The sequence below is a fragment of the Diplotaxodon limnothrissa genome, linkage group LG17 (genome assembly GCF_057381915.1).
Source record: "Diplotaxodon limnothrissa isolate DT_005_m linkage group LG17, D_limnothrissa_male_GT1.1, whole genome shotgun sequence".
Taxonomy (NCBI): domain Eukaryota; kingdom Metazoa; phylum Chordata; class Actinopteri; order Cichliformes; family Cichlidae; genus Diplotaxodon; species Diplotaxodon limnothrissa.
In genome coordinates, this window is record NC_140612.1 from 1,497,117 (window position 1) to 1,523,202 (window position 26,086).

General features: G+C 42.6%; 1 protein-coding gene across 2 annotated transcripts in view; it reads right to left on the reverse strand.

Moving 5' to 3' along the window:
* LOC146614431 (uncharacterized) overlaps positions 1 to 26,086 on the reverse strand; it is a 57,044-nt gene that overhangs the window by 23,431 nt on the left and 7,527 nt on the right. For both annotated transcript variants that reach the window (XR_014907013.1, XM_085376419.1), the window contains exon 2: positions 2,954 to 3,041. Coding sequence is in view for 1 of the 2 variants with exons in the window: in XM_085376419.1 (XP_085232545.1) it covers positions 2,954 to 3,041 (88 nt within the window). In the remaining variant the exon portion in view is untranslated. The remainder of the gene's footprint in view (positions 1 to 2,953; positions 3,042 to 26,086) is intronic.

Genomic DNA, 26,086 nt, shown 5'->3' on the forward strand with positions numbered 1-26,086 from the left:
CTCACGTTGAACCTTTACCCACTTCTGTGTCACTCCATCATAGTTCCGCTTCCATGATTTTCCTGACTCTTACACTGAAATGAAAAGCGCTCCGAGGTGTTAGCCGACTGATGTGTCGGGCACGCTCAAATAGAAATTCAGGTGAACGGTGATGCTTGCGTTAATTTCACGCTGGCACTATGGAAAACAGTGGATCAGACCACACCATCGCATTATTGCAACGATGTCCATGGAACGTGTGATTTCATTACCTGTGAAGTAACTATTTCAAAGACGTGCACCGGCTGGGTCTGTGACCTCTCACTGTCAGCAACCAGCTTCAAAGCGACGTTGGTGCATCGAGATGCTGATGAGATACCGATAAGGCCGAATCCGTCTGTTTGCTGCCGGTTAGCAGTAAAATACAATCCAGTCGGCATTAACGTGAAATCCGTTTGTGATAATACAGCGATTAGCTGTAAAAAAACAACACTGCATACACAGAAACTCAGTTAAACTGAAATTCACATCAACTTCTCACACTCTCAGGCCGGCCTCACAGGTCTGAAGCACAAACAGTTACAAAAAGACACTCAGCACAAAGTCAGCTTGCTTTTTTATATATAATCAGAACAAAACCAACTGGCAATCTGCTGAGACAAGGACGCCATCGCAAAGACGACGAGTTGAGCTCATTAGCACAGATCAGTTCAGATCTGTAAATGTTCAAACAGCAGCCATGGGTGTGGTTAGGTCTATAGGTGATTTTGAAAAGTTACAGTAGGGGTGGTTAGGGTGGGGGTGTCACACAGTTTGCATGTATGATTTCAATATTCTCCTCCTTATATTTTCACCTTGAGAAAGGAACTCATTTGCACAAATACATATGCAACTAATCTCTGTCTCTCTTCCACAGCATGTCTTTATCCTGTCTTCCTTCTCTCACCCCAACCAATCACAGCAGATGGTCCCGCCCCTCCCTGAGCCTGGTTCTGCCGGAGGTTTCTTCCTGTTAAAAGGAGTTTTTCACACTGTTGTTGTGATTTGGCGCTGTATAAATAAAACTGAATTGAACTGAAAATCTTACATAATCTTGTAAATACTGGCAGTACTTTTATCCACACCAAAACAGTTCCTGCGAGTCCAACACATTAGTAAATCTTAGTACAATCAGTTTTTAGGGGCTTTTTTTCTACCAGCTGAAATTAGCATTTTATATAAAAACAGTAAATTATTCATTAATTTCTCAGACCTGATGGATGGGTCCATCTTTCATACCGTCTACTTTGAACACATACTGTTCATGAATACAATCCCAAATAGTGTTAGCAGCTACAGCTAATATCTGCTGATCACTGTCAGCCCAGGTTGCTTCTGTTCAATGTGCTAATTTAGCATTAGCATCAGCCTCATATAGCGTTTATCATCCTTACTGTCACTGTTAGCAGAGTCAGCGCCTTAACGTTTACACCTGAAACTACCTGAAAGGCTCAACCCTGTGGTGAAAGGGTATATTACAATAGATGGACTATATATTTTCTAGCAGTTCTAAATGCTGTCTCTCATTATACAAATATATTCTCTAGGATTAAGCCATGAAACACCAGCTTGCACTTGTCAGATTATTCAGATGGAGTGAGCTGTGGAATGCATCAAGAATAGTTGATAGATGATTTGGAGCATGTTTAAAACTGTGTATCTAATATATATGCATATTTGTGTTGTTCCTAATAATCACCATAATAACGCTGGTCCACGATCAACACTGTAACGTTGTGATGTCATAGCGTTGGAATTTGTAGGAAACCTTTGTTGATATAAAAGTCTCTTCTGGAACAAATAATGAGACTTTCAGGTGTTTTCTTTATTAATCTATGAGCTATAACTAATATATTATAATCCTGGGTTTCATGTTAGCCAAATTTAGGTTACTCCAGTTGGCTTTCTTGTGATGTTTTAAGAGCATTAGCTAACTTCCTGGCTAATGCTAACAGATGACATCAGCTCCAGTGTTGATTCTGGACAAACACTCTGGTGATGCCACAGGAACAAAGTCGACACGGGGATCAGATGGCGTGATTGAAACCCTCTATATGTTTAACCACAAATCTGAAACAGCTCTCAGCTGTGATATACTGCGACCAGCATGCAGGGGAACAAACTGCAGTGCAACAGATGAGATATTTGTGCTTTTCTCCTGGCTGGTGAGGATCACTCGCTGCTGCTTTTGCAACACGCTGCCTGCTCTGTCTTGTCAGTGTCGACGTTACCACGTATGAATTTGTTCTTTTCACTGTGCGAGAAAATAAATGTGTGGCACTGAGGACGTGTGAATAGTGCCAACTGTGTGAGCTCTGTTTCAGTTTGCAAGAAACCCCACACCTATGTTTTATTGCAGAAAGGACCTACATACCCAGCTAGTATATATGTCACTTCACCAACAGCTCAAGATAAATTTTAAAGCTTCAAACACTTTGATGTACTTCCTTTCTTTCACTTTATCTGTTCCGATCAGAGTAAACACCCACTAAACCAAGCCCTCAACACAATAGATTTGATGCTCCTCATTTCCTCCTGTCACTCATCTCCCTCAATTTATCTCTCAACATTCTCATCTTCCTGTCCAGCTCACGTGATGCATGATGGCAAACACACACACCCAAAACTAAGCTGTAAAGGCCACGCAGTGTGGTAAGGAGGCAAAGTTCACAGTGTGAGGGAGTGGCATGCTGTGTAAGGGCCACGGGAACACATACACACAGTTTCACAACAGGTGGGATCACGCTGTTCGCCCACACACACACATTCTTTTCGTTCCACAGCCAGGTAAACATCTTGGTCCAGAGAGGAGAAGCACAAAGACGTAACACACGTCAGGTTGAACCATGAAATGCATTTTCATCCTGGTGTTTAATGAACTGGAGACATGATTACAAGAAGTGTATCGTACAAAGACGCTCAAACACACACGGACCTTTTAGCCAGGGGTGCGTCATTCCAGTGCCGTTTGCTGATTTGAAGCCCAAAAGGCGTCTGCAGCATGCATTTGCCTCCAGCAGAGCCTGCAGAAAGAGAGAGAGACCACACGGTTACATAAGAAGTCGCTGTGAAACAGCATCTTTGTAGTGATCAGCAGTCAGTCAGCCTCGCTGAAAACGATGCAGACGTTACATAAACGCCATTCAACATAAATAAACACAGACAGGGCAAGAACTGAAGCCATGAATTACACATAATGCAATCAGATTAAGAGAATCATATATCGGCTTCTCTCTTCAGATGGGATTTTCACGACACAGCTCTCCTCTGCATCTCGACAGAATCACCAGCTCGGACCTTTAACCTCCTCCCTGCTGCTTGGTCGTATATGCATTAAAGCACATGATGCAAATTGTTTAGGATGGGGACGTGGAAGATGGAAATGTGATGAGATGAAGCATGACTCATCGGAGTGTAACGTGTGGGACCTTTGGACAGGCTTAATAAAGATTTAGCTTAAGCTAGCAGGTGAAGAGCAAAGAGCGACTTCCACTGAGAACACGTGTGAAGCTTAAGTCAGCAGTAAGTCTGGCTCCAGGAAACACGATGGCGGCTGCTACACAGAGTCCAGAATCGATGAAATCACTCGAGCCCAGCTTTGCAAAAATGTTGTAATCTTTAACACGTGTTAGCATGATGTATAAACCTACAAATACAAAACAAAGTTTAAGAAATATTCATTAGGTTAGCTAACCGTTCAATGGTTAGCTAGCAAGTGTTGTAAACCGGCAACCATGGCAATCTGATAGCAACTGAAGCTACTGCAATGATGTTTTTGGTGCAAACAAAGCCCTCTTTGCAGGCAGTTTCACGCAGGGGCAGCAACAAGTCATCACCCACTTGGGGAATACACATTTTTCCTTAGCGACTGGAGATTGCCAGGGGTCACCAACTCGTCTCTAGGCCCATGTGACTGAAGCCTTAGTTTATCCAGAGGTCGATGGAGCGTGCAAGGCTGTAAGACTGTAACGTCATTACAATGTTTCACTTTCTGCACAACTGAATTTTTAATTTCAAATGAAAGATGAAATCCTGTGACCAACAGCTGACACTTGAGCTGCTGACTGCTGGTTTCCCACACCAAGGGGACAAACCTGCAGAGTGTGATGGACTGAGGGAGAAGGCACACGGCCCTGGTTGCAGAGCAGCACAGAGGTAGCATTGTTCTCGTTGCCCTTGGACTCACAGACATTTATCCCCAGGGTTTGACAGAGAGGAATATCAGCCATGCACGAGAGTGAAATGTAGAGCAGCCCGCTGGCTCAGGGACGTGCCGCAGCTTCAGTGACTTTTGAGCATTAATGTAATGCAGTGTTAACATGAGCACAGCCAGGAGGGCATAGTCAGCATATCACTGGCTGGAGGGAGACGTCAATCACCACCAGTGCTAAATAAGGCAATGCTATGACAATCCTCCTTTTCCTCCCAGCCCTCTTGGAGCTGTGGTTAGGTGTGTGTGTGTGTGTGTGTGTGTGTGTGTGTGTGTGTGTGTGTGTGTGTGTGTGGTTTAATCTCAGGGCGTTCTGCTGCATCATGTTCTTGAGGTGCATCTGACAGATGCTCTGGAAGCTGCCAGGAATGTGCTTTTTGGCATCAGCGTGAAACTTTGACTGCACTCAGCACACACACACACACACACACACACACACACACACACACACACACACACACACACACACACACACACACTGACATGCAGGGCTTTTCTCTCAATCTTCTCACTGTGCCTGCCTTTTCACTTATGTGGCTATTTATCTCAGCACACAGCAACCCTTCACAAGCCCCACCTCGGACACCCATCTGTTGTTCCCTGTATTAAAAGTGAACAGTGCTGTATAACATAAACCTGCATCACATTTCTCATATTTCACTGTTAAAACTCCAACAGCTGCACTAAAATGAAGGGAAAACACCTCATTTCAATTCTGAAAGTCCACGACTTTCACAAGCAGTTACAGGTTCACAAGTTGAATTCATGTCTGAGGTTTGCTATGAAGGTTATTTTAATGTTTAAATATATAAGAATCGTTTCAGATCAAGTCAAAGACGACACATTCGATTCAGTCCTGCTAATTCATCTGGATAAATGTAAAAGTGAGTACAGTGAACACAACACATCCTCCTCGCCCAAACTGAAAGACGCTGCTATCAAACATCAGAGCAGAAACATCGAGAGAAAAATGAGGAATTAAATATTGGTTCCAGTAATTCTGATGAATCCTCTTTCAGATTTCTAGTCAGACATAATCCACCTACCTTGCTGCAGCGTGACATTGCCGGCATGTGAAGCAAAAGAAATTAAACTTTCATCCAAAGAAAGCTTCAAGTATTTGACTGTTGAGGACAGCTTGCCGTGACAGACAAGTCCATCAGCATCTCACAATCAGTCACTGCGGTTACTTGCTCCACCTAAGGCATATCCTCACCCAAACTAGTGCCCGCATTTGCACTGCAGCTCCAAAGCTCGTTTCGCTAATCTGCAGAGTGAGGTCATCAAAAACTCCCAAACTATAGCAAATATTTAAACGATTGGATGATGATTAAGATTGTTTGAGCAGAGCTCTTTAATAGTGTTTCCCATTAAATGCAGTCAGGTAAAAGTCCCCCACTGGGGTATTTTTCTTGACTAAATAAGTACGCTTCGATACTGTGGTCAGTTGTGCTTTCTGACTAATTCTCTACATCGTCTATTTTCATGAAGACATGAAAGTACTGGCTGAGGTGAGCGCTGCCAACACTGCATGTGTTACTGAAATATTTGATGAATGAAACTGCGAGTGTGTGCGTAGTTCCACATCATCACTCGTTACTACTCTCAGGTGAAAACCCCACAGCAGGCTGTCGAACGGTCGTTAAAACCATCGGCGCACCGGCAGTTTGAGTCATAGCCAAACAGACCAACGCTGACACTCATTACAATAGTTCTCTCTTGGTTATCTCAGAGTTTGTGTGCCTTCCTCCCACTGTAAGGACTAACCTGCTGAAAGCACGTCGAGAGGAAAAAAGAGAGAGAGACTTCTCATTTTCATTTCAGGGTGGAACGGAAACGAGACAGATGTGTATCAAGTGAGCCTGAGACATATTTGGGTTTCGTTGCACAAAGTGCAATTAGGACTGCGCTGCTCAACTATTTAAATGTGTGATTTCAAGTAACTAGTAGTAACTAGTAATTACTAAAGAGTGACAGTCAACCTGGCAACACTCCAATATTTATTTATTCAAACATGGAACAGTTCATTTCATCCAGAAAACGAATACGTGTAAGACTCAACCCTGTTTCAGAAATAACTTCATAAACTTAATAAACAGTAAAAGAGCAAATCTAGACCAGTTTCATGAGGATTTATGTGCAAATTGTCATGACCATTGCCACGACCCCTCCTCGGTTCAGAACCTACTGATGCATCCCTGCTAGATTTCATCCCTGGGGTTTATAAAGAAAGGCCTGAAAAACGAATGGATCCATCCTGCCTTGTATTAACGGTTCAGGCTGATAGTGGTGGTGTAATGGTGTGGGAGATACTTTCTTCCACTAATACCAAGTGAGCATGACAGCCTACCTGCTATCGTTGCTGACCGTGTCATTCAATCTATGGCCGACAGCTGCCTTTGGCCGAACAGCGTGTCACAAAGCTCAAATCATCTCAAACTGGTTTCTTGGACGTGAATGAGTTCACTGTACTCAAATGGCCTCCACAGTCGCCAGATCCCAACCCAGCAGAGCGTCTTTGGGGTCTGCTGGAACGGGAGATTCACGTTGTCACGCAGTAACCATGTGACTCCCTATGAACCAAAATGTATCCATCTACACAACGAATTGAGGCACTTCTGAAACTACAAGGGGTCCAACTAGTAAAAGTGTATATAAAATGAAATCGAATAGAAACGGCTTGATTATATTTTCACATACTGAGGAAATCTTATAGACAGAGTTCTTGGTAAAAACACTCGATGTGGAAACTTACAGCATTATATTCAGGTTTTCTCGCTGCTGCGACCTCAGTGATCGTACTCGCTTCCGCCCACAACGCAGCTTCGCCTACACCAATAAATGGACATCTTCCTGAAGTGACACCTTTGGGTATGAAAATGAGCTTCAGATCAAAGTGAAATAAAAACATTCTTCAAATTCAGTGACCAGTAGCGATAGATTTAACGCAGGAACAGTGAATACCGGTGGAAGTTTTGTTTCAGAAGCTTCATAACAAGGGGACAAGCTGCAGTTTATTGACTGACCCTCGAGACTGCGATACATTTGACCTCTGTTGGTATTAAAAAATATATATATTGCAAGTTCAAAAGATCTCTTTTGGGGACAATGGACCAAAGTTATGCACGCACAATATACAAGAACATGAGAGCTCATGGCGATGACTGTATGTTTTATTTGTTACGTATCGGAAATAAAATCCACTAAGCAGAACCTCTGTAACCACTATCTACTAAAAAAACCACTGCAAATGACTTCTTCTCTGCTGCAGCTTATTGAAAAGTACAACAACCACATGAGCTCCTCTCAAACAAAGTGGAACAAATTTGTGTGAGGCAAATCGAGTCGCTGAGCAGTGCTTAGAAGTCAAAGGCAATGAGCACGACCTGAGATCATGCACAGATACATGATGTAAAACTCTGCTGTTCTCAGAGGATGCATCCTACAAACACGTGTGCACTTTGACCCCAGACCCTGCTGCCACGCTGCCTCGGTGGGACAGAAAAACAGTCCAGCAGCGAACACGATACTTTGATCTTTAAATAAGAGCCGGCAGGCAGACAAAACAACCTCGATCCAGGAATACTCACAGCTGGAATTTGGATCTTCTCATTTTTACTCTCCTCTCCTGGTTGATTTTGACATCACAGGCGCACTCGCGCTGCCTGGCATGATCATCAATGAAAAGAGGAGCATGAGTCAGAGGTAGCAGCCCACTCAACAACCACAAACACACACGCAGAGAGTTCTAAGTAACCGACCATGCTTACGTATATGTATCTATATCTATATCTGTGTGTGCACAGTGTTCCTTTGAAGTGTTCACCTGGGTTACTAGATGAATCATAGCAACAAGGCAGATAAGGCTGAGAGGTTATGGTCTCTGGCTTTGAACACAAACATAAATGCACATATTTTGTGTATAGGTTAGAAACATAATTACCGTCATCACTCAGGCAGACTGACGTCAAAAGCAAAAAGATGTTTTTGAAAAAAAGAAAATGACAACGTGAAACTGAGCCATCGATCAGCCTCATCTGCATAACCTGAACCTGAGCTGGAAAGTCCCACACACAGTCAAAGTTTCTTAGAACAAGTGCTGAGAGCATCCTGAAGACACACTACGAAGAATATCAGCAGCCGCAGCCACAGATCTAACCCAGGAGAACCAATGAGCAGCAGGCAGGGTGCACTCTTGGTGCGCTGTCAGTAATATTACCCAACGTCTTGTTCCTGCAGATGGGTGGTGCAATCTGGTTTTATTAGCATCAAAACAGCAGGTTACACAGCAGCTCAGGGGTGAAAGCATGAAAATACCTGTCACTGCATTCAGGCCAAGTGGTCAAGCTCCAAAGCAAAGAATAAAACTGAATGAAGAGGTTATAATAATGAAGAGCTCCAGCAGTTTGAGAGATGATAGACAGCAAGGGCAGAGAGAGACGGGCAAAACACGACAGATCCAGGACGTCAACAACAGGCATCACATTTCATGGTTCACACCCTAAAAATCAAGTTCCAATAGCTTAATGTGCTCAGTCACAAGGCAAAGATGTCGCTGCATATCTGAGTAGCAGAGTAACAAAGTGACAGAGTCAGTAACAGGATCTGGGTCACAGACTGAGTTAACTGAGCCGCAAAGTAACTGATCGGCTAAAGTCACCAATTCACTGGCACATACTGTGTGTCATTTAAACCGAAGCTAGATTTACACATTTTATGCGTTCACAAATTTGGACAATTTGGATTTCTCCTTTCTGTTTGGAAACATTAGAAAACGCCAAATCCTTGAGCTAGTTTATCGAGCGCTGGCACGCCATGTGCCGATGAGCCGGTTCGTCTACAAGACTCGCCGAGCTGACGTGGCCCATAACGGACTTGACCGCAGAGATCTGCAGCTGTGTTCGGATTACTTGCATCTTCACAGAAGCACACTTCCTGCCACATATTTTCTGAAGATATTTTGATCCTATCACATTGAACAACTTGTCTTTGGCATCTCACGCAAGTTTCAAACCACTGCAAGATGACTTTCAGGACATTTCCACAAAAATCAGTGCAATGCCTGACAGTTTCTTTTTAAATTGTGAAATATGCAGAGCCTCTGGAATCCTTCGAAGTGTATGTAGTGATGCAACTCACACGTGAAAATGCTGGATTTCCAAAATAAAAGCACTAAACGAGTAAGAATTCCCTTTAAAGGTCTTAAATGCAATTTCAATTCTTTTTAAAAAGTGGTGAAAAAAACAAAACAAAATGATGAGCTGACTTTCCTCTTCATGCATTCTTCTCCCGATTACACGTTTATGAAACAGCAAAAACGTAATGACTTGCACTCTGCATCAACGGCTCTTGAGCAGCGTGTGCTCGGCATCTTAACTGAACGACATCACCAGCTAAAAGCCGCATCAAAACCATCTAACTGTCCGTGTCAGCAGCGAGGTCATATCTCGATCCCATTATGAGTATTTCTGATTGTTCCCCAAACACAAAGTAGGCCTACAACAAAAAAGAGCTTACAGGAAAGGGCCCGAGATTTGTCAGGTCTTTGATACTGATACACATTTCCAACTGGACGTCTCTCGGATTTTGTTCCCGTCTTACAGATGTTCCTCTTCTCCCCACTTAGTTCTCATCTCTTTGTCTGAAACTTTGAATAGTTTTTATTGATTGCTACAGTGCTGTCAGGTCATCAGTGTTCATTCAGGGTGCAGTGTTCAGGGTACTTGGTATAAACATGCGGGTGTAAGTGCATGAAATAAAATGCATTAGGAACTGGAGAGTAACTGGAAGGAAAAAGGAGAACACGAGAACAATGGTGCACCGTGTCTTTATAAGCCAGTGATCAACCTGTTTGACCCTCATTCTCCATCATTCAGCAGTTTCATTCGTTATGGTCTATACTTATGTTTTTTAATAAACCTGAATATAATGCTGTGCCATGAAATTCAGATTTGGAATTTCAGGGATGGCAAATATGTGAACTAAAGCTGGGCGTCCTCACCTGCTCTACCAGCCTGTTAAACACGGTGATATTATAAATAATGCTGAATAATAAACACTTTAAAAAATGCCAGAAATCCATATGAATTCATGATATATCAGTATTGAAGCTCAGATATTCATAGCTTATATAGATGTTGAACCAACTTCCACCACAACAGCCAGGATGAACGGACCAGCCCACGGTGGGGAAACTGAGGCCTTCACACCTCACAGGTGTGGAAATTATAATAAAGGGTTTAGAAATCAGGATATTGTTCAGTGTCTGTGTTCCTACATGGAAAAGATATAAATCTTATAAAGTTTGTATCTGTCTTGTGTGAAACTTGTATGAAAAGCATACAAGAGTGAAAACAGATATAAGATCCCTTGAAAAATTATATAATGAAACTTGTATGTTTTGTATACTTACTAAAACAATATATGAAAGTAATGAGAAATTGGCCACTTTCATGAGTAAATCATAGAAGTTTTTTCTTTTCCATATGGGTTACTTTAGCACTCAAGACACTTAAACAGAAACTCGACGATCGCCTGTTTGTCATTCGATTGCACATTGTGACCGATATCAGAAGTTTCAGTTTCAGAAAGCAGAGCTGGTGATGGTCTGTTACTTCTGCCGTACCAGGAGCTCAGCTATTTCTGTCTTTCAGCCAGCAGAGTTTCTGGTGTGGTTTAACCGGTAATTAACGGCTCCTTGAGGCAAACCCAGTCAACCGTTACAGATTTTCTGAGGTCAAGTATCAAATTGACTGCAATGTGAGAAAACCCTTTCAGAGCATATAACAGAGCTGCTTTCTTCTATGCGTTTACATGGTGTGTTTACATGTGTGCGCCCCGTAAACTTTAGAAATGTCTTCATTTCATAATTTCATTAATGAGATGTGCCGACTCGACTACACCTGCAGAGGCAATGATAGATTACTCTCCACTGGGCACGTCACAATAGTTCACCAACTTAATATGTCTAGCCTGATGGATGGGATCACATGTGCGGTCACATACAACACTTGAGCAATAATGAAAACTAAATTACATTTACCAAAATACAAAGACACCACCAACAGACAGAAAGCAGGATTTTGGTTTAGTGTCAGTTTCCTAGTACAGGATGTTCCCGTTTGCCAGGCAGTCTCCGTGCTTTGCTTTATAAGCGCTCTCTTTTTTGATCCTGGTCATGTTTTCAGATTTTGCCGCAGCTGGTCCCTCTGTCATCTGCTGGCGTAGCTCCATCATTTGATTACAGTCTTGATTAATAGAGCATTTCGGTTGAAGTCGATATTTCTGAGTTCCTAGTTGGAATTTTCAAGTGGAACTGGGAAAGTCGGAGTCACCCCACCAAACTTTGCCTTCCATTCTGCTAGGAACCATAAGGAGGTCTGCAGTCTTAAGAAATGCTCTGTTAGGGTAATATGCGGTCTTTAAGACACAGCAGGATGTTTAGAGATTCGGATGTGCAGGGAAGGATTTTAAATGCAGAGAAGCTAATGTGAGAGAAATGTGCTCTCTCTTTCCAGTCAGGACTCTTCCTGCAGCGTTTTGGATCAACTGAAGGAGTTTCATGGACCTTTCAGAGCAACCTTATAATATTAAATTATAATAAGCTTAGAAGTAATAAATGTATGCTCTAGTTTTTTGACAGGATGAGGCTAATTTTCATTCAGATGAATGAAGGCTGCACATTTGTTTAGTGTATGCTGAATGCTCCTGGTCAGAACAGTTACTTGCAGGGTCACTAAAGAGCAACGTAATGAAATCTAAAGTCAGTGTTTGGACAGACGCCATGATTCTTTAGTACAACAACCTCAGTTTGATCTGAATTCAGAAGTAGGAAGTTAGAGGTCCCTTATAGAGGCCTCTGTGTCTTCATGTCTGAAGTTTAACTAGTTTATTTGCACCATCCAGCTTCATGCACAGATAAAGCTGGGCATCATCTGCAAAGCAGTGCAAATATATGTAATGTTTCATAATAATATTTCCCGAGGGAAGCGGCGCGTATATAAAAAAGCCTGGAAAAAAGCTCGTAACACTTCATGTTTTATAAATGTGTACGACTTCAAGAATATATTACACAACACTAGTAAATAACGAGTATGAACGATATATGTGGAATCATTTTTATAATACTTGTGTCCATGATCACCAGTGTTGGGTAAGTTACTTTAAAATAGTAACTTAGTTACATTACTAGTTACTTCTCTCAAAAGTAACTCAGTTACTTCAAGTTACTCGTTACTTTCAAAGTAACTAGTTACTAGGGAAAGTAACTTTGGTTTTACTCAGAATTCTCTTGTTAATGTGTTTCTTCCATAACTTTGCCAGTCTTCTAGCTTGCTTACTTGCCACAAGTGCACTGTGCCACCTACCAATAGAAAGGATATGATAACGTGCATATTTCCACGAGAGAAGTCCCACGCCTGGACCATCATTGACTGCTGCCATGATTCTAGCCTACGTCACAGTGTCATCTGCGCCTTTTACATCCAACACAAAAACTGCAGTCGTGGTGCTTTCAATTGTACTCAGAACTCAGAAATTCTGCCTCCTGAATAGGAAGATGTAGGTAACACCAGACTGCAGATGAGCTGCATACAGGGCTGGACTGGGAAAGAAAATTGGCCCGGGTATTTTGACTAGAGACCGGCCCACCATTATAGGAAAAATCATAAAGCCTTTGAGTGAAAATAAACAGTTGTGACAGTGATGTTCACTGTTTTGATGGTATATATGCATCAATCTATCAATCGTTTGTTGTAAGATTCAGATAATTATTTTTTAAAAGCGAGACATTTTAAATGAGAATAAGAAAGAAAAGTATTTCCTTGTGCCCCCCATTCCCTGTTAATGCCCTACATGCCCCCCTGGCAACACTTTGCTAGATCCGCACCTGCACAGTTACCAGCTGTCAGCTACCTAAAAAAGGATCCTGGGGTTATTTGTCTCTCAGAAACAGCTCATAACTTCCCTTCAACTCATTCATGTCACCTAAAAGGTAAACCTGTTTCTCCATCACCTGCTCAGCTCTGATGATCCAGTAAGGACATCTCCTGGTTTCATCTTCATGTTTCCCTCTCACCAGATAACCAAACCGACATCATGACCAGCAGCTTTTTTTTGCAGCTGTGGCTCCAGCAAACATCAGCTGATACTAGAAATTAATATTAAATACATTCTAACAACAGCTGATCAAGCTTAAAAGTGCTGCTGTTGTTTAGCGCGACATCCGCTGGTTTCCTCTTTCGGCGCAAAGTGGGCGATAAACAAACAAGAGAGCCGATCAGCTGATCATTGATCAGTTTTCATGATTGAAGTAGAAACGGGAGAGGGAGGGTGAGAGAATGAGAGGAGAAGAGGCAGCTGTGCAGCAAAGACACAGAATAACTCCAGCTTTGTGTCTTTTTCATTGTAGCTGAATTACGGGACAAACTGTCACCTCAATAAGAAACGCGTAATATTTTCTCTGAATACCAGACGGGACGGTTGGCAACTCTAATAACTTATGAACAAAATAAAGTTCAACATCAGTAACATCATAGCACCACCCAGCTGTATAGAAACTCCGTCATGCTAGCTAGCACGCAGTACGGAAAAAGTCAGAATAATGAAAATAAACTTCACCTAAACTTGGTTCATATCTGACCCAGAGAGACTGCAGGTCATAACTTCTTACCTGAAGTTCAGTTCACACTCGGACCGGCGGCTGCCTCGGGTCTCTTTTCCTTCTGCGCCCCCTTTCCTTCATCCACCTGCTGGCCTCCACCACTTGCTAATGTTACTGAATCTGTGGAAGCTCCGCGATAGCCACCACACGAAGTAACGAGTAACGACCCTATCTAAATCCCAGTAACGAGTAACGCGTTCCTGATTTTGGCATAATAACTAGTTACCGTGCTCGTTACCACAATAATAACGTAGTTACTGTAACGCGTTACTTAATAACGCGTTAGTCCCAACACTGATGATCACTGACACTCGTGGACACAGACATCAGCAGCTACTAATTATCAGCGGTGACTGTTTGTTCCATAGCTGCGGAAACAGCTTTTACTGGGTTTCTTTAACACGGAGGAAATTCTTTAACTCCGAGGCTTCCAAGGCAAGTTCTGAAAAAAATCATCATAACAAGGAGCTCACATTAGTCCTAAGAAAAAGGAAACATTGTTTCTTAGTCAATTAAGTAAACTTAATTTTGTGCAATGTCTAAAATATAAAATGTGCTTATGTTGCAGCTGTAGCACTGTGCACAAAGCGGACACTATCGCGTGCACGATGACTTGTTTGCATCTATCTGTGCGGGTTGTAGAATTCACCCACAAGAACTGAATTAATATCTGCACCCATAAAATGAACGTATGACGTATGTCCAAAATATCATAGCAGAGTAAGAGACGCAAAGATGTCCCCATGTTTAATAGAGTGAAGGCACAGTGGCTGACCGAACCTCACGAATGCAAACCGTCTGGTTCTTATAACCCCTGTACCTAAAAGTGCTGTATACAACTTCCATCCATCCATCCATTCACTTCCGCTTCTCCTTTTCAGGGTCGCGGGGGGCGCTGGAGCCTATCCCAGCTGTCATAGGGCGAGAGGCGGGGTACACCCTGGGCAGGTCGCCAGTCTGTCACAGGGCCAACACACAGAGACAGACAACCATTCGCACTCACTTTCATTCGCACATTCACACCTAGTGACAATTTGGATTATCCAGTTATGTATACAACTTGTCTCTGTTAATACAAGCACGTATTCCTATGATTAAATGCTTTGCATCCAAAATGCTAATGATGCATCATAGGTTAACATTTTGCCCAAGAACATTTGGCATTCTGCGCGGGATCGAACCACCAACCTTCCCATTACAGACACCTTGGTTCTAAGTGTTGACTTGCTAGTTAGCTGTTAGGAATCCAGCTAACTCTGCTGGAGACTGGACAAAAAACACTTTTATTCAAGAATTATACCACTGCTTCACGTCTAACCACAGAAAACCACAGCTCTCATGTCCTCATGCAGATGGACCAACAGAATGTGATTAAAACAACTGATAAAAAAGTAGAATTACTAAAGGAAAAACCCGCATAAATTATCTGTAGAAGCTGCTGAGCAACAATGTGCCAACAGAGCAGCTCGGGTGCTCCTTGGGACTGATTTACATGGATCTGGAATGCTGGTGGACATGTGGAATACCACTCTTCAAAAAGACATTGTTTGGTGTTGTGATGATCACTGTTGTCAGCTCTGTTTAATGGTTAAACTGTGGTCAAAGTGACGGTGATCATCCTCATCACTGTGCCCTATGAACAGGTCCTTACCATCCTGGAATAGAGCACTACCATCGGCAAATAACAGAATAATGACCAATGGAACCGAGGGGACGTGAAGTGAAGCCACACCATACTGCAAAATGTCCCTGACTCATAAAAAACCACCAGGTCCCATCAGTGTAGGGGTTTTTCTTCCCCTTTCATTTAAGTCCAAATTTAATTGAAGTGTTCTTATATAAGTTTCAGTTTACTAAATTCCAAAGCTCTCTGTAATAAACACCAATAAATATGCTGAGATCATTTCCAGGAACTCCCTTCAGTGCTTCCCTTTAGTTTAGTTAATCCTGTGTGGAATTCAAGAAAGATCTATTTAGTGGGCCTTGCCCAAATTGACCGATCAATGCATCTACTGGGTTTTTATCTGTTTGTTTGTTTGTTTTAAATCAAGGTGGACTGTAGCTATGGTGGACCTTCAAGGAGGCTGGTGCTGGAAGCCACACAGACACATAAAAGATGAACGCTGAAGTCTTTAATGAAAATGTTTTTTCTGGATGAGTCAGCTGTGCTCATGTCGACTAATAAAGCAACTAACAATTCATAGGGGGAACACTGTTACAGAACAAAATGTCCTCGTGGTCCTGGAAAAGCTGCCACTTTTGTTTGTTCTGAAAGTACTGTTATGAGCAGGAGACTGAAAACAAAAGTAAAACTGTTTTGTGTAACTGAAATGAATCTCCCAGTCAGAAATCCATGCATTAAGCACTTTCTGGTTTCAGGTTCATTCTTGAAGACTCAGCATTTGCTTCCCTGCGTCACCAAAAAAAGAAACTTAATTTAATTCAGCAAAACTGAAGAACAAATCGTTCAGACTTTTGAATAGAAACATTATCTCCTTTACAGTTACTGTGGTCCACTGTGGCCAAAGTCGTTGTTTGGACCAGATTTTAAAGTTGTAATGTTATAAGTTGGAGATTTTAATATGGGACTCTATGGGGATTAATGGTTTTGGAGCCAGTCTCAAGTGGCCAATAAAGGAACTGCCTCCTGTGTTGGCTTCATTATTGAGTTCTGGAGGCTGAGGAAAAATGTTGAAGAAGGACAACTGATTATGTATGTCTGCGTATATATATGGTCAACAATTGAGCTCTAAACTCAGAGTGTTTGCTTGTGTCAGATGAGCATGCTAACAAACAGCCGTCAGGTTCAGGTTGTGACTCTAGTCTACATGCATATTTCACGTCAAATTTAGGCTTGAGAAAATCCAAAGTGTTGGACAAATGTTGCAGTGAGTGGATGAGTAAAGACTTTTATGTAGTCACAAACATTTCTGTTGTGCAGATTTTCGACTTTGTTCCAATCATTTGCTGAAAAACATACTTGAAAGGAATCATCTGATATCCAGTATGAAAAGCAGGAATGATTATTGCTGGAAATCATGAGATCATGAAATCATAAGATTCCAGTTTTTCTATTCAATAGAAAAACTGGAAAAGAAAGAAGCTTGCCAATACATTCACCTTGTGTATTTATGAAGCACCTGCACTTCATAAACGCATGGCACAACATAAAAGAGCCACCTCCATGTGACTCGGCTGTCCATCTGCATCTGACCTCAGGAAATCACATGATAGGGTGGGGCTAGGTTTCACGATGAGCTCACCCGAAACCCTGGCTGATTGTGACCCACACCCATTTTCACACCTTGGCTTGTGTCATTAGGCGGAGGATCAATAGGTGGTCCATGACCCTCTTGGGGGGACACTCCCACAGGACTTAAATCTGGGACTCTCCACCATTTGACCCTAGAACTGAAGAAGCTTCTCGGATGAAACATCTTCAAGCAACTTAAAGAAGTCCAGACGCTTTTCTTTCCAAGCTCCTAAGGCTACGTCCACACTGGCCCAGATAAATGTGAAAACGCCGTTTTCATCTGAAAACGCCTCGCGTCCACACCAGCATTTTCAGTCGTTTTCACAGAGTTGTGCGTCCACATTGAAACAGCCATAAACGCTTACGTTCCAGTCCTGCGCATGCGTGAAACGCAAGACAATTTGACCTGCCTCATTTCCGTCCGTTATTTACTTTCTAGGTCTTTGAAACGTGGCGGCAAAATGTTGAGGAAAAGCACCGAGTTTTTTAAATGGACTCACAATGAGGTGGAGTTGTTGCTACGAGTAACACAAAAGTATAAAGTTGCAAAAGCGAGTGAGAATTAAAGAATTTGAAGAAAAGCTCCCTGGAGCATGTACAGACTGATATTAATCTTTAACAGGGCTGTCAAACAAAAGAACTGCTGTATAATGCCCTCCGCTACCTTAGTTTAATTGGTCACATGACTGCATCACATGACTAAAATGTGTCATCGTTTTCAAAAGTCTGCTTTTTTGCGTTTTCATTATAGTGTGTCTGAGGCTTTGATCTGTGCTGTAAATAACTGAAGAAGTTCTCGATTATTCTAATGGCATTTAGAAATGACTGAGTGGACAATCCCTGCCTTAAGCACAGATTCTGACCTTTACCGGGTATTTTTAATACTAAATACAGGAAGTACCAGTAGCTTTCTGTCACACACTACATGTATGTGTGTGTGTGTGTGTGCGTGCGTGCGTGCGCGCGCGTGCGTGCGCGTGTGTGTGTGTGTGCGTGCGTGCGTGTGTTTTCTAGTGTTTTTCCCAGTAACAATATGATAGACGACACATTGAAACAAGATTTACTGGCAAAATGATGGCAAAACTGGTAATGAAATACAGTCTGGTTAAAACCGTAAATGTGTTTAATTTTACTGAGTGTTTAGAAGCAAATTAAAGTGTCTCAAATGTCCTTTGTCTAATTTGCAAACTAAAACAGTTAGGACCATATACAGTGTGTATGGTTGGACACAGCTTCTGGAATGTAATCCACTAGTTTCTGAAGTCCGTTTTGAAGCCTTGGGATTAGTGATTTCATCGCCATCATCTTAGTTTAAAAACACCAGATGTGCCAAAAATGGGAATGTCTGACTGTGAAGTAACATGCTAGCCGATGAGCACACCATGGATAATCCTCCATTTGAACTACAGAATGAACGAGATTTAGCATAATTAATTTTTTATTGAAAAAAATAATGAGTGACTGAGTCTATGGATACATTAGGAGATCATGACACAAAGGCATTTTCCTGTTGATTACTATCCGGTCTTTAAGTCTGACGTCATTAGCCGTTTCCAGGTCCAAACTCTGCTTTAGGTCCCAAAGTCAAACGATCACTGTGGCAAAACTGAGAGTTACAAAGTGTCTAAATTCTTTCATCTTTAATAAAATGATCAGCGTTGCTGCTTTACCAGGTGTAACAATTAAGTTTAACATCCAATTAGCAGAAGTTAGCAGGATGTTAGCTTGCTAGCTTCCACCTAAACATGATATAGCATGTTCTGACTGAGAGATTTCTGAAAAATTCAAACGTACAGCTCTGCTATCACTTCCAACATAAATGAAGGCAGGAAACTAAACAGCAGTGACGTTTGTAGGGTTACTGAAGTTGGGCTAGCTGGTATATAATGATGTGCTACGTGATCGCTAGCGACACAGCTATGTTAGCATAACATAAACAGTGAACCTGGAGGATGAACGCTAAAATTTTCCCACTCCAGCAGCAAAAGAAGATCCAAACTACGCTTCACATAAACATCGTCATGACTTTTGTACTTCAGTTTCCCGTCTAAAAATCAGTTTTCTGCATTATTCGCTTGCTTGTTACGCACAAGACTACCGTTGTTTACAGGCTATCGGCCGCTGTTTTTTTCCTTTTACTTACTTCCGAAAAGAAAACCTAATTTCTGCCGTTCAACAGGCTTCTGAACAAATTTAAACTTTTTAAAATTATGCAAAATGCAAAAAGCTGTCTGTAACTTCAGAGGTAATGTTCATATGTCAATTAATGGTTTTCTTTCGTTTTTTGATGTACTGCAGAATATTTTTATAAAATCCCAGGCCAGGAAAATCACCTTCATGTTTTTCTGTGTTTTATCTTCAGCTACTTTGACACAAAGGCCTCTGCTGTGATGCTCACACCTTTGATAAAGACTTGCGAGGGTCAGCTTCCTTTTTATAGATACAAAAATATGTAAATGTACTGATCTGAATTATAATATTTCTGACTGTCTGAGGCAAAATTTCCCCGATTCAAATCGAACCGAATCGAATCGAACTGAATCGATTCTAGAAATCAGTGACGATACCCAGCCCTATTCAGAGGCTTAGCAGATCCTACCAACATAACGTTTTTTAAAAAGATGATCCATCAGCCAACTCTTTGTTTTATTAGTTTTCTTATCAACTGCATTATATTATGCTGTACTACCAGCTGATTAACTGACACCCACAGAAAAATAATCTGTAACCAAAGGAAAGCAGCTCATTTGGACTGTGATTTAAACCATTTCCAATATTTAGACTAAGATCAATATATGTGTCAACTTGTTTTGGATACTTATATTTTGTTTATTTAACAAATATTGTTATAGATTCAAAAAGCAAACTTTGCGTCTTCCTTGTTTTGTTTTGTTTCCAAATGTAAGTTTGATCCACACAGCTGGTTCATGTCATGTTATCCACACTTTGCTATCACTTGCATGCATTTAAGGTCTGCAGGCACAGGGGTCAAGGACCGGGCAACACTCAAACTTGGACAAAGTGTATGCAACATGAAACAGAGAGTAGACGCTCGTCCTGCATGAGTTCTACCTTCAAACATGCCTCACAGTCACCGTTTTTCATGCTTTAGGCTTTTATACAGTAAACAGAAGCACAACAAAAGCCAGTTTATTGGGAAATGGCTCCTGTGTGCTTCACCAGCGCTTGACCTCCTCATGCCGTTACTATGGAAACATGCCATAAGAGACGGTGCTTGTGCCTCTCCTTGTGACTGAGTCACCATGAAAAACCTGTGCATCACGGCTAATCAGACGCAGCCAGAAGTGCTGAAGGTCAGTTAGACACTAACATGTTTGTGCTTTCCTTCTGACTTGTCAACGTCACATAAGTGCTAAAGCGTTGATTTTGCTTTCCCCAGGTTTCTACACTCCTTCGCAGTGTCACCATGACGCAGGTTAAATGTTCGTGGTAGCAGGCTGTTACCGCTCACAGGTCACTGCCACCTCTAACGTACAACAATGAGGAAGTGATACAATAATAAATAGCTCACACGTTGCCTGGGACACCTGTCACACCAGGAAGAAAGGCGCTTAATCACATTGCATGCAGCTCGGATTAACAAGGTCCGCGTCAGGTGTTGAGGAACCAGGACACCCTGATGAGGAGTGGGCTACTGGAACAAGACGGCATTGGTGGGAGACCACCTGACCTGACCATATTCTGGACAATCTTGCTTTCTGACTCTAAGAATTAAAAAACGGATGACTCAATATGGTCATTGGGAATCTGGAAGATCAGGGAACTGACTACAGAGTGGAGATGAAGGCTGTTTTTCCATAAATGTCTACACAACCACAGGTGTTTTTGCAGGGCTGCCCCCTGCTGGCCAAGTGCACAGAATGCACATTTCAGACACTTCTGCTGTGACTTCACATTTCACAGCCACACGCTCCCGTCTCTTTTATACGCTACTGCCCATGTTTGTGGCACTTTCAGCAGTTTCAGTAGTTACAGACACAAACATGGTTAACATAACAGAATAAATGCAGAGACACTACAGTGATTACGCTGATTAGATGCTAAATATTTTTTTCCTTTTCTAAAAAGCTGAGTCACACAGCTGAACTCTGCTGACTCCAGTCAAAGCTTTATTCCCAGTTGGTAGATAACTCCTCCAGAGACTTCAAAAAATATTGCTTAGTAGATGGGAATTATACCAGCTTTTTTCCAATAATAATAATAATAATGCTATTCTTAGTTAGTGTATTGTCTGTCTCTGTTAATGTTTGTTTATAATGGAGCACTGTAACGAAAAATTATTTCCCCTAGGGATCAATAAAGTATTCTGATTCTGATTATGTATAAAAAATATAGGGATGAGAGGCTGCTACACTACTAACTAATCCTGAAACCTCTCATTAATTTTCTGTTGTTAATGCAAGATCTAGTTAACAATGTGCTTATAAGGTTCACATAAAAGTGCAACAAATCCAGTTAAAACCAATTTAACTTGGCTAAGCAGGGGTGGAGACAGAGTGAGGGGCTGATTAATGGGCCCGAAGCCCAACAATCACGAGCTGGGCCCTGATTACACCACCGACCAGTGTGTGTGGGACCCTTTAGGAAAGAGTCAGCTCCATGAGCACTCAGTATTCCTGGATTTATCGAGGTCAGTTTGGTAGCATAAGCAGAAGATGCCAACACAACAGACACAGCGTGGGCCATAAAGTCTCTAATAACAGCGTTCACTGCCGCGCTGCACAATGCCACACTGTACACTCAGATGAGGAACTGAGGGCTTTACTGCCGGAGCTCCTCACACACACAAGCAAAATATCCCATCTCTTAGCTTTTCCCACCATTTTTGTTTCCTCAAACACGACACGCAGACCTGACGTCTACTTGAACCGCGTGTTTTAGCAATCTTAAGTGAAAGCGCCCCCACAGAGCCATATTTCTGCCTCATAAATATGAAATGAGCTCAATTAGGGGGAAGCCTGATGCTTGGGCTCACTCCTCGACATGGCTCTAATTGAAATGAACAGCAGCTCGGCCTCCCCTACTGAGGCCTGCCCAGTGCCATTAGAGGTGATCTGAGGGCCTGGCTCTGTGTGTGTGTGATTAATCTCAGATGCCCACACACATCCACATCAACATTCAATCACACACTAATCCTCATTCATACCACAAACACGAGCAAGGACACTTATTGAATGAAGCAGTCAGTGCGGGTTGCACACAGACGAGCGACGCATTCATCGGCGATGCACCATCAGCACCTTCATCTTACTGATCAGCGCTTGCTCATCAACAACTTAAGCTGGCACTAGCAGACACATTTGGTGTTTGTTACTTGCACATTGTTCCCATCTAGTGGAAATGAAATACACTGCAGCGGTGTAAAATGAGAGCACACAACCGCACAAACAAACACAAGGCTCTATTTAAGCCTGCGGCGCGATCAGTGTTAACACTATCAATAATGCGCTTGCAAGAACCCAAAAGCCTGAAAGCTGCATGTTTGGTTTCCCAAGGCCAGGGGCGACCGCAGGGACACATGCGCATGCACACAAATACGTGTGTCGTGGTTATGTAACCGATAGCCACGTGTTGCCGTGGGAACAGGGGTGGAGGGGAAGCGCAGGGAGACCAGATAGAAGCGCACACAGTGGGAGAGGAAGGCTAAGAGGAGTGTCAAGTTAATGAAATGACACTGTGAGATTTCAAAAATAACATAAAGTCGGCCGCGCGTGCACAGGCCTCATGACTCGGCCAGAGGGCCGTGACGGCGATAACGAGCCTCTCGCTGCCTTCTCACACATAGAAACAAACACAAGTGGAGCACCTTATTCTGCACCAGAAAAGACTCAGCTGTGCTGATCTGATCAACCAAACGAGAACCGCTGCCCAACTCTGTACTTCCCCTGAGCTGTGTGATGACAGGACACTGTGCTTCTATCAAATATGATTTCAAGTAAAACATCAAAGGCATTAAAGGCTTCAGCCACGTTTGTTTCACCACCTGCACAGAATTCATGTGGAACAATTAAATATTGTTCCACATGGGAGCGCGCTCCTGAGGATAACATCACTGAAAGCATGATCTCAACATAGAACAGCATATGGGACTGATGCTGCGTAACATAATCTTTATTTTTACATTGTTTGCGTCCCTGTGATTGTGTGCTTCACCGTATTGGAATATGTTTTCTCTTAGGCTACGTTCACTCTGCAGGTCTTGATGCTCAATTCAGATTTTTTGATCAAATCCGATTTTTTTGTCTGCTCGTTCACACTACAAATAAAATGCGACAGCAAACGCGCTCTAGTGTGAACGCTCAAAGCACACAGACACACAGACGTCTGTTTAGACCCAGAGCAAACAGTGTTGTGTGACTGATGGCCTTCATATAAAGACTTGTTTCCGACTTTACGTTTCCCAATTTCACTTTAAGTTATAAAGTTATTGTGTTATTTACATTTGGCCTAATAATGATCCTTGTTGCTGTTTCAGAGGAGCGCTGCTTCAAAGGATAGCTGCAGATTTCTGTCAGAATCTGCAGATTATACAGTACAAATAAAATGTTCACGTTTCTCCAACGTTGTCTTCCCAGCAGTTTCACTGACATCTACACTGGATGGCCAGGAAGCGTTCACCATGTCTTCTCCGGCGCTGATAATTGGCGTCTGTCTCGTGTCAGTGACGTAAAAGACGGATTTAATGCGACGTGACCATCAAACAGCAGTCGCTTTCTGAAACATCAGATATGTGTCGGATTCAGTACCACATATGAAAGTGACCCAGGTCGGATTTGTGCCGTTCACACTGTCACACCATGATCGGATATGAGTCGCACAGGGTCAAAAAAGTCGGATTCGCCTGCAGTGTGAACATAGCCTTAGAGTCAGATATCATAGTTTATGTGCTCGTTTTACATTATTTATTGATTTTCATCATTTTTAAATAATAATAAACACAAGTTGTGATGTAGTAAAAGTCGCCTCAAAAACCAAATTGGCTGACTAGATGATGGATGGGTTTATCAAACGAAGACACGTGTTTGCTTTTCCCTGTAAAAGGTTCTGCATGCATGTGTAGTAACATCCATCCCTGTGATTCTACCTCACCATGACTCAGCACAGAGGCAGCCCTGATTACTGCCCGACTCTTTTAAATGAAGAAATGATTTAAATAGAACTGGTCTGACCAGGAGGAGCAGGCTGAAAGAGCTGCAAAAGCAACAGGTCACGCCACGATCTGAACAAGCGCCAGAGAAGAAACAAAGGCACTGACATCTATCATGTTACAGAGCCATCTCCAAGGCTTTGGGATCCTAACCAATCACAAATCACATTCGCTGAGAAAATCTGGAACAATGTGTACTTCCCGGGAGTGTCTGGTCTGCCAAAATGACTTCAAGACCACATCGACAACTCATCCAGGAGGTCGCAAAAGAACCCAGAACAAGAACAACCTGCAGGGCACACTTGTCTCAGTTAATGTGCGATCCTGGAGTTGGGAGTTCGTCTTGTAATCGGTAGGTTGCCGGTTCGAGCCCCGGCTCGGACAGTCTCGGTCGTTGTGTCCTTGGGCGAGACGCTTCACCCGTTGCCTACTGGTGGTGGTCAGAGGGCCCGGTGGCGCCAGTGTCCGGCAGCCTCGCCTCTGTCAGTGCGCCCCAGCTGTGGGTACAATGTAGCTGCCATCACCAGTGTGTGGATGTGTGTGTGAATGGGTGTGTGAATGGGTGTGTGAATGGGTGTGTAAAGTGCTTTGGGGTCCTTAGGGACTAGTAAAGCGCTGTACAAATACAGGCCATTTTACCAATGTCAGTGTTTACGATTCAACAATAGAAACAAAGTGTCGACCAAAGAGAGCACAAAGGAGTGTCCGACTCGTTACATCGGGCATCAAACCAGCACAGCGTTCCAGAAACAAAACATTCCCAAAGTCAAACACAGTAGAGGTAGTGTCATGGTCCGGGCTGCATGAACTAGTATGTTTTTCTATTTTATCTAATCTTATTCTTTTGTGTTTTTCTAAAATTTTACTGCTCTTAACTTGTTCTCTCTGCTGTGACCAAAGACATGTCCCCCGTGTGGGACTAATAAAGGTTTATCTTTATTCTGATTGCTGTCAGAAAACCCTGAAGAGAACGTCGGCCCATCAGTTCATTAACTCCATCCTGCAGACACGAGGGCGCCGACAGTCTTGTCAAATAAAAATCACATTATAATAAACATGTATATATAATACTGTGCAGCATAGTTAAGCCTGTGCAGTGAAACTGAACAACAGAATGAGTGCATCTCTGTGAGCAAGCTTCTCCTGAGTGTCAGCTTCTCTGGCACAGTGGATTCAGTTGGTGTGTGTGAAAGTGCATTGCACAAGCAAACACAGCGTGTGAAGTCAAACTGGAAGTGTTTTACTTTTGGACAAAGTGATACCCAGCATGATGGAAAACAAAGCCTGTACAAGCGGTCTCCTTTCTATTGTTCCGCGTCTTGGAAAGGGCAGCAGAACTTTTTCAGGGAACTTTGTGCTCTGCTGTTACGTCAGGGACCGGCACAGGAAAAGAGGCTATAAATGGCAAGTGTTCCATGTCCATTCTCAACATGTAGGTCAGAGTAGAGCTGTTGCATGTACAATCAACGTGTAGAAGTGGAAGTGGCTGACAAGGGATGAGAGAGTGTGTGTGACAAACATCACAGTGTCAGCAGCTTCAGCAAGCCCAGATCAAGAGGCTTTCTCAGAAACCAAAGCCTTCTTTGTGTGCCGTTTTTGTGAATTCACAGGAACCCGAGATCTTGTGTTATCCCCACGTAACCCTGCCGTTTTCTCTTGTGGAGTGAACTGGTATGGCCAGTCTATTTGGTTTCCAGCCACTGGGGAAACTGGTGTTCCCTCCTCACTGTACTTTACAGAGGCAGATGACAGAAAGCCTCCTAGACAACGATGTTC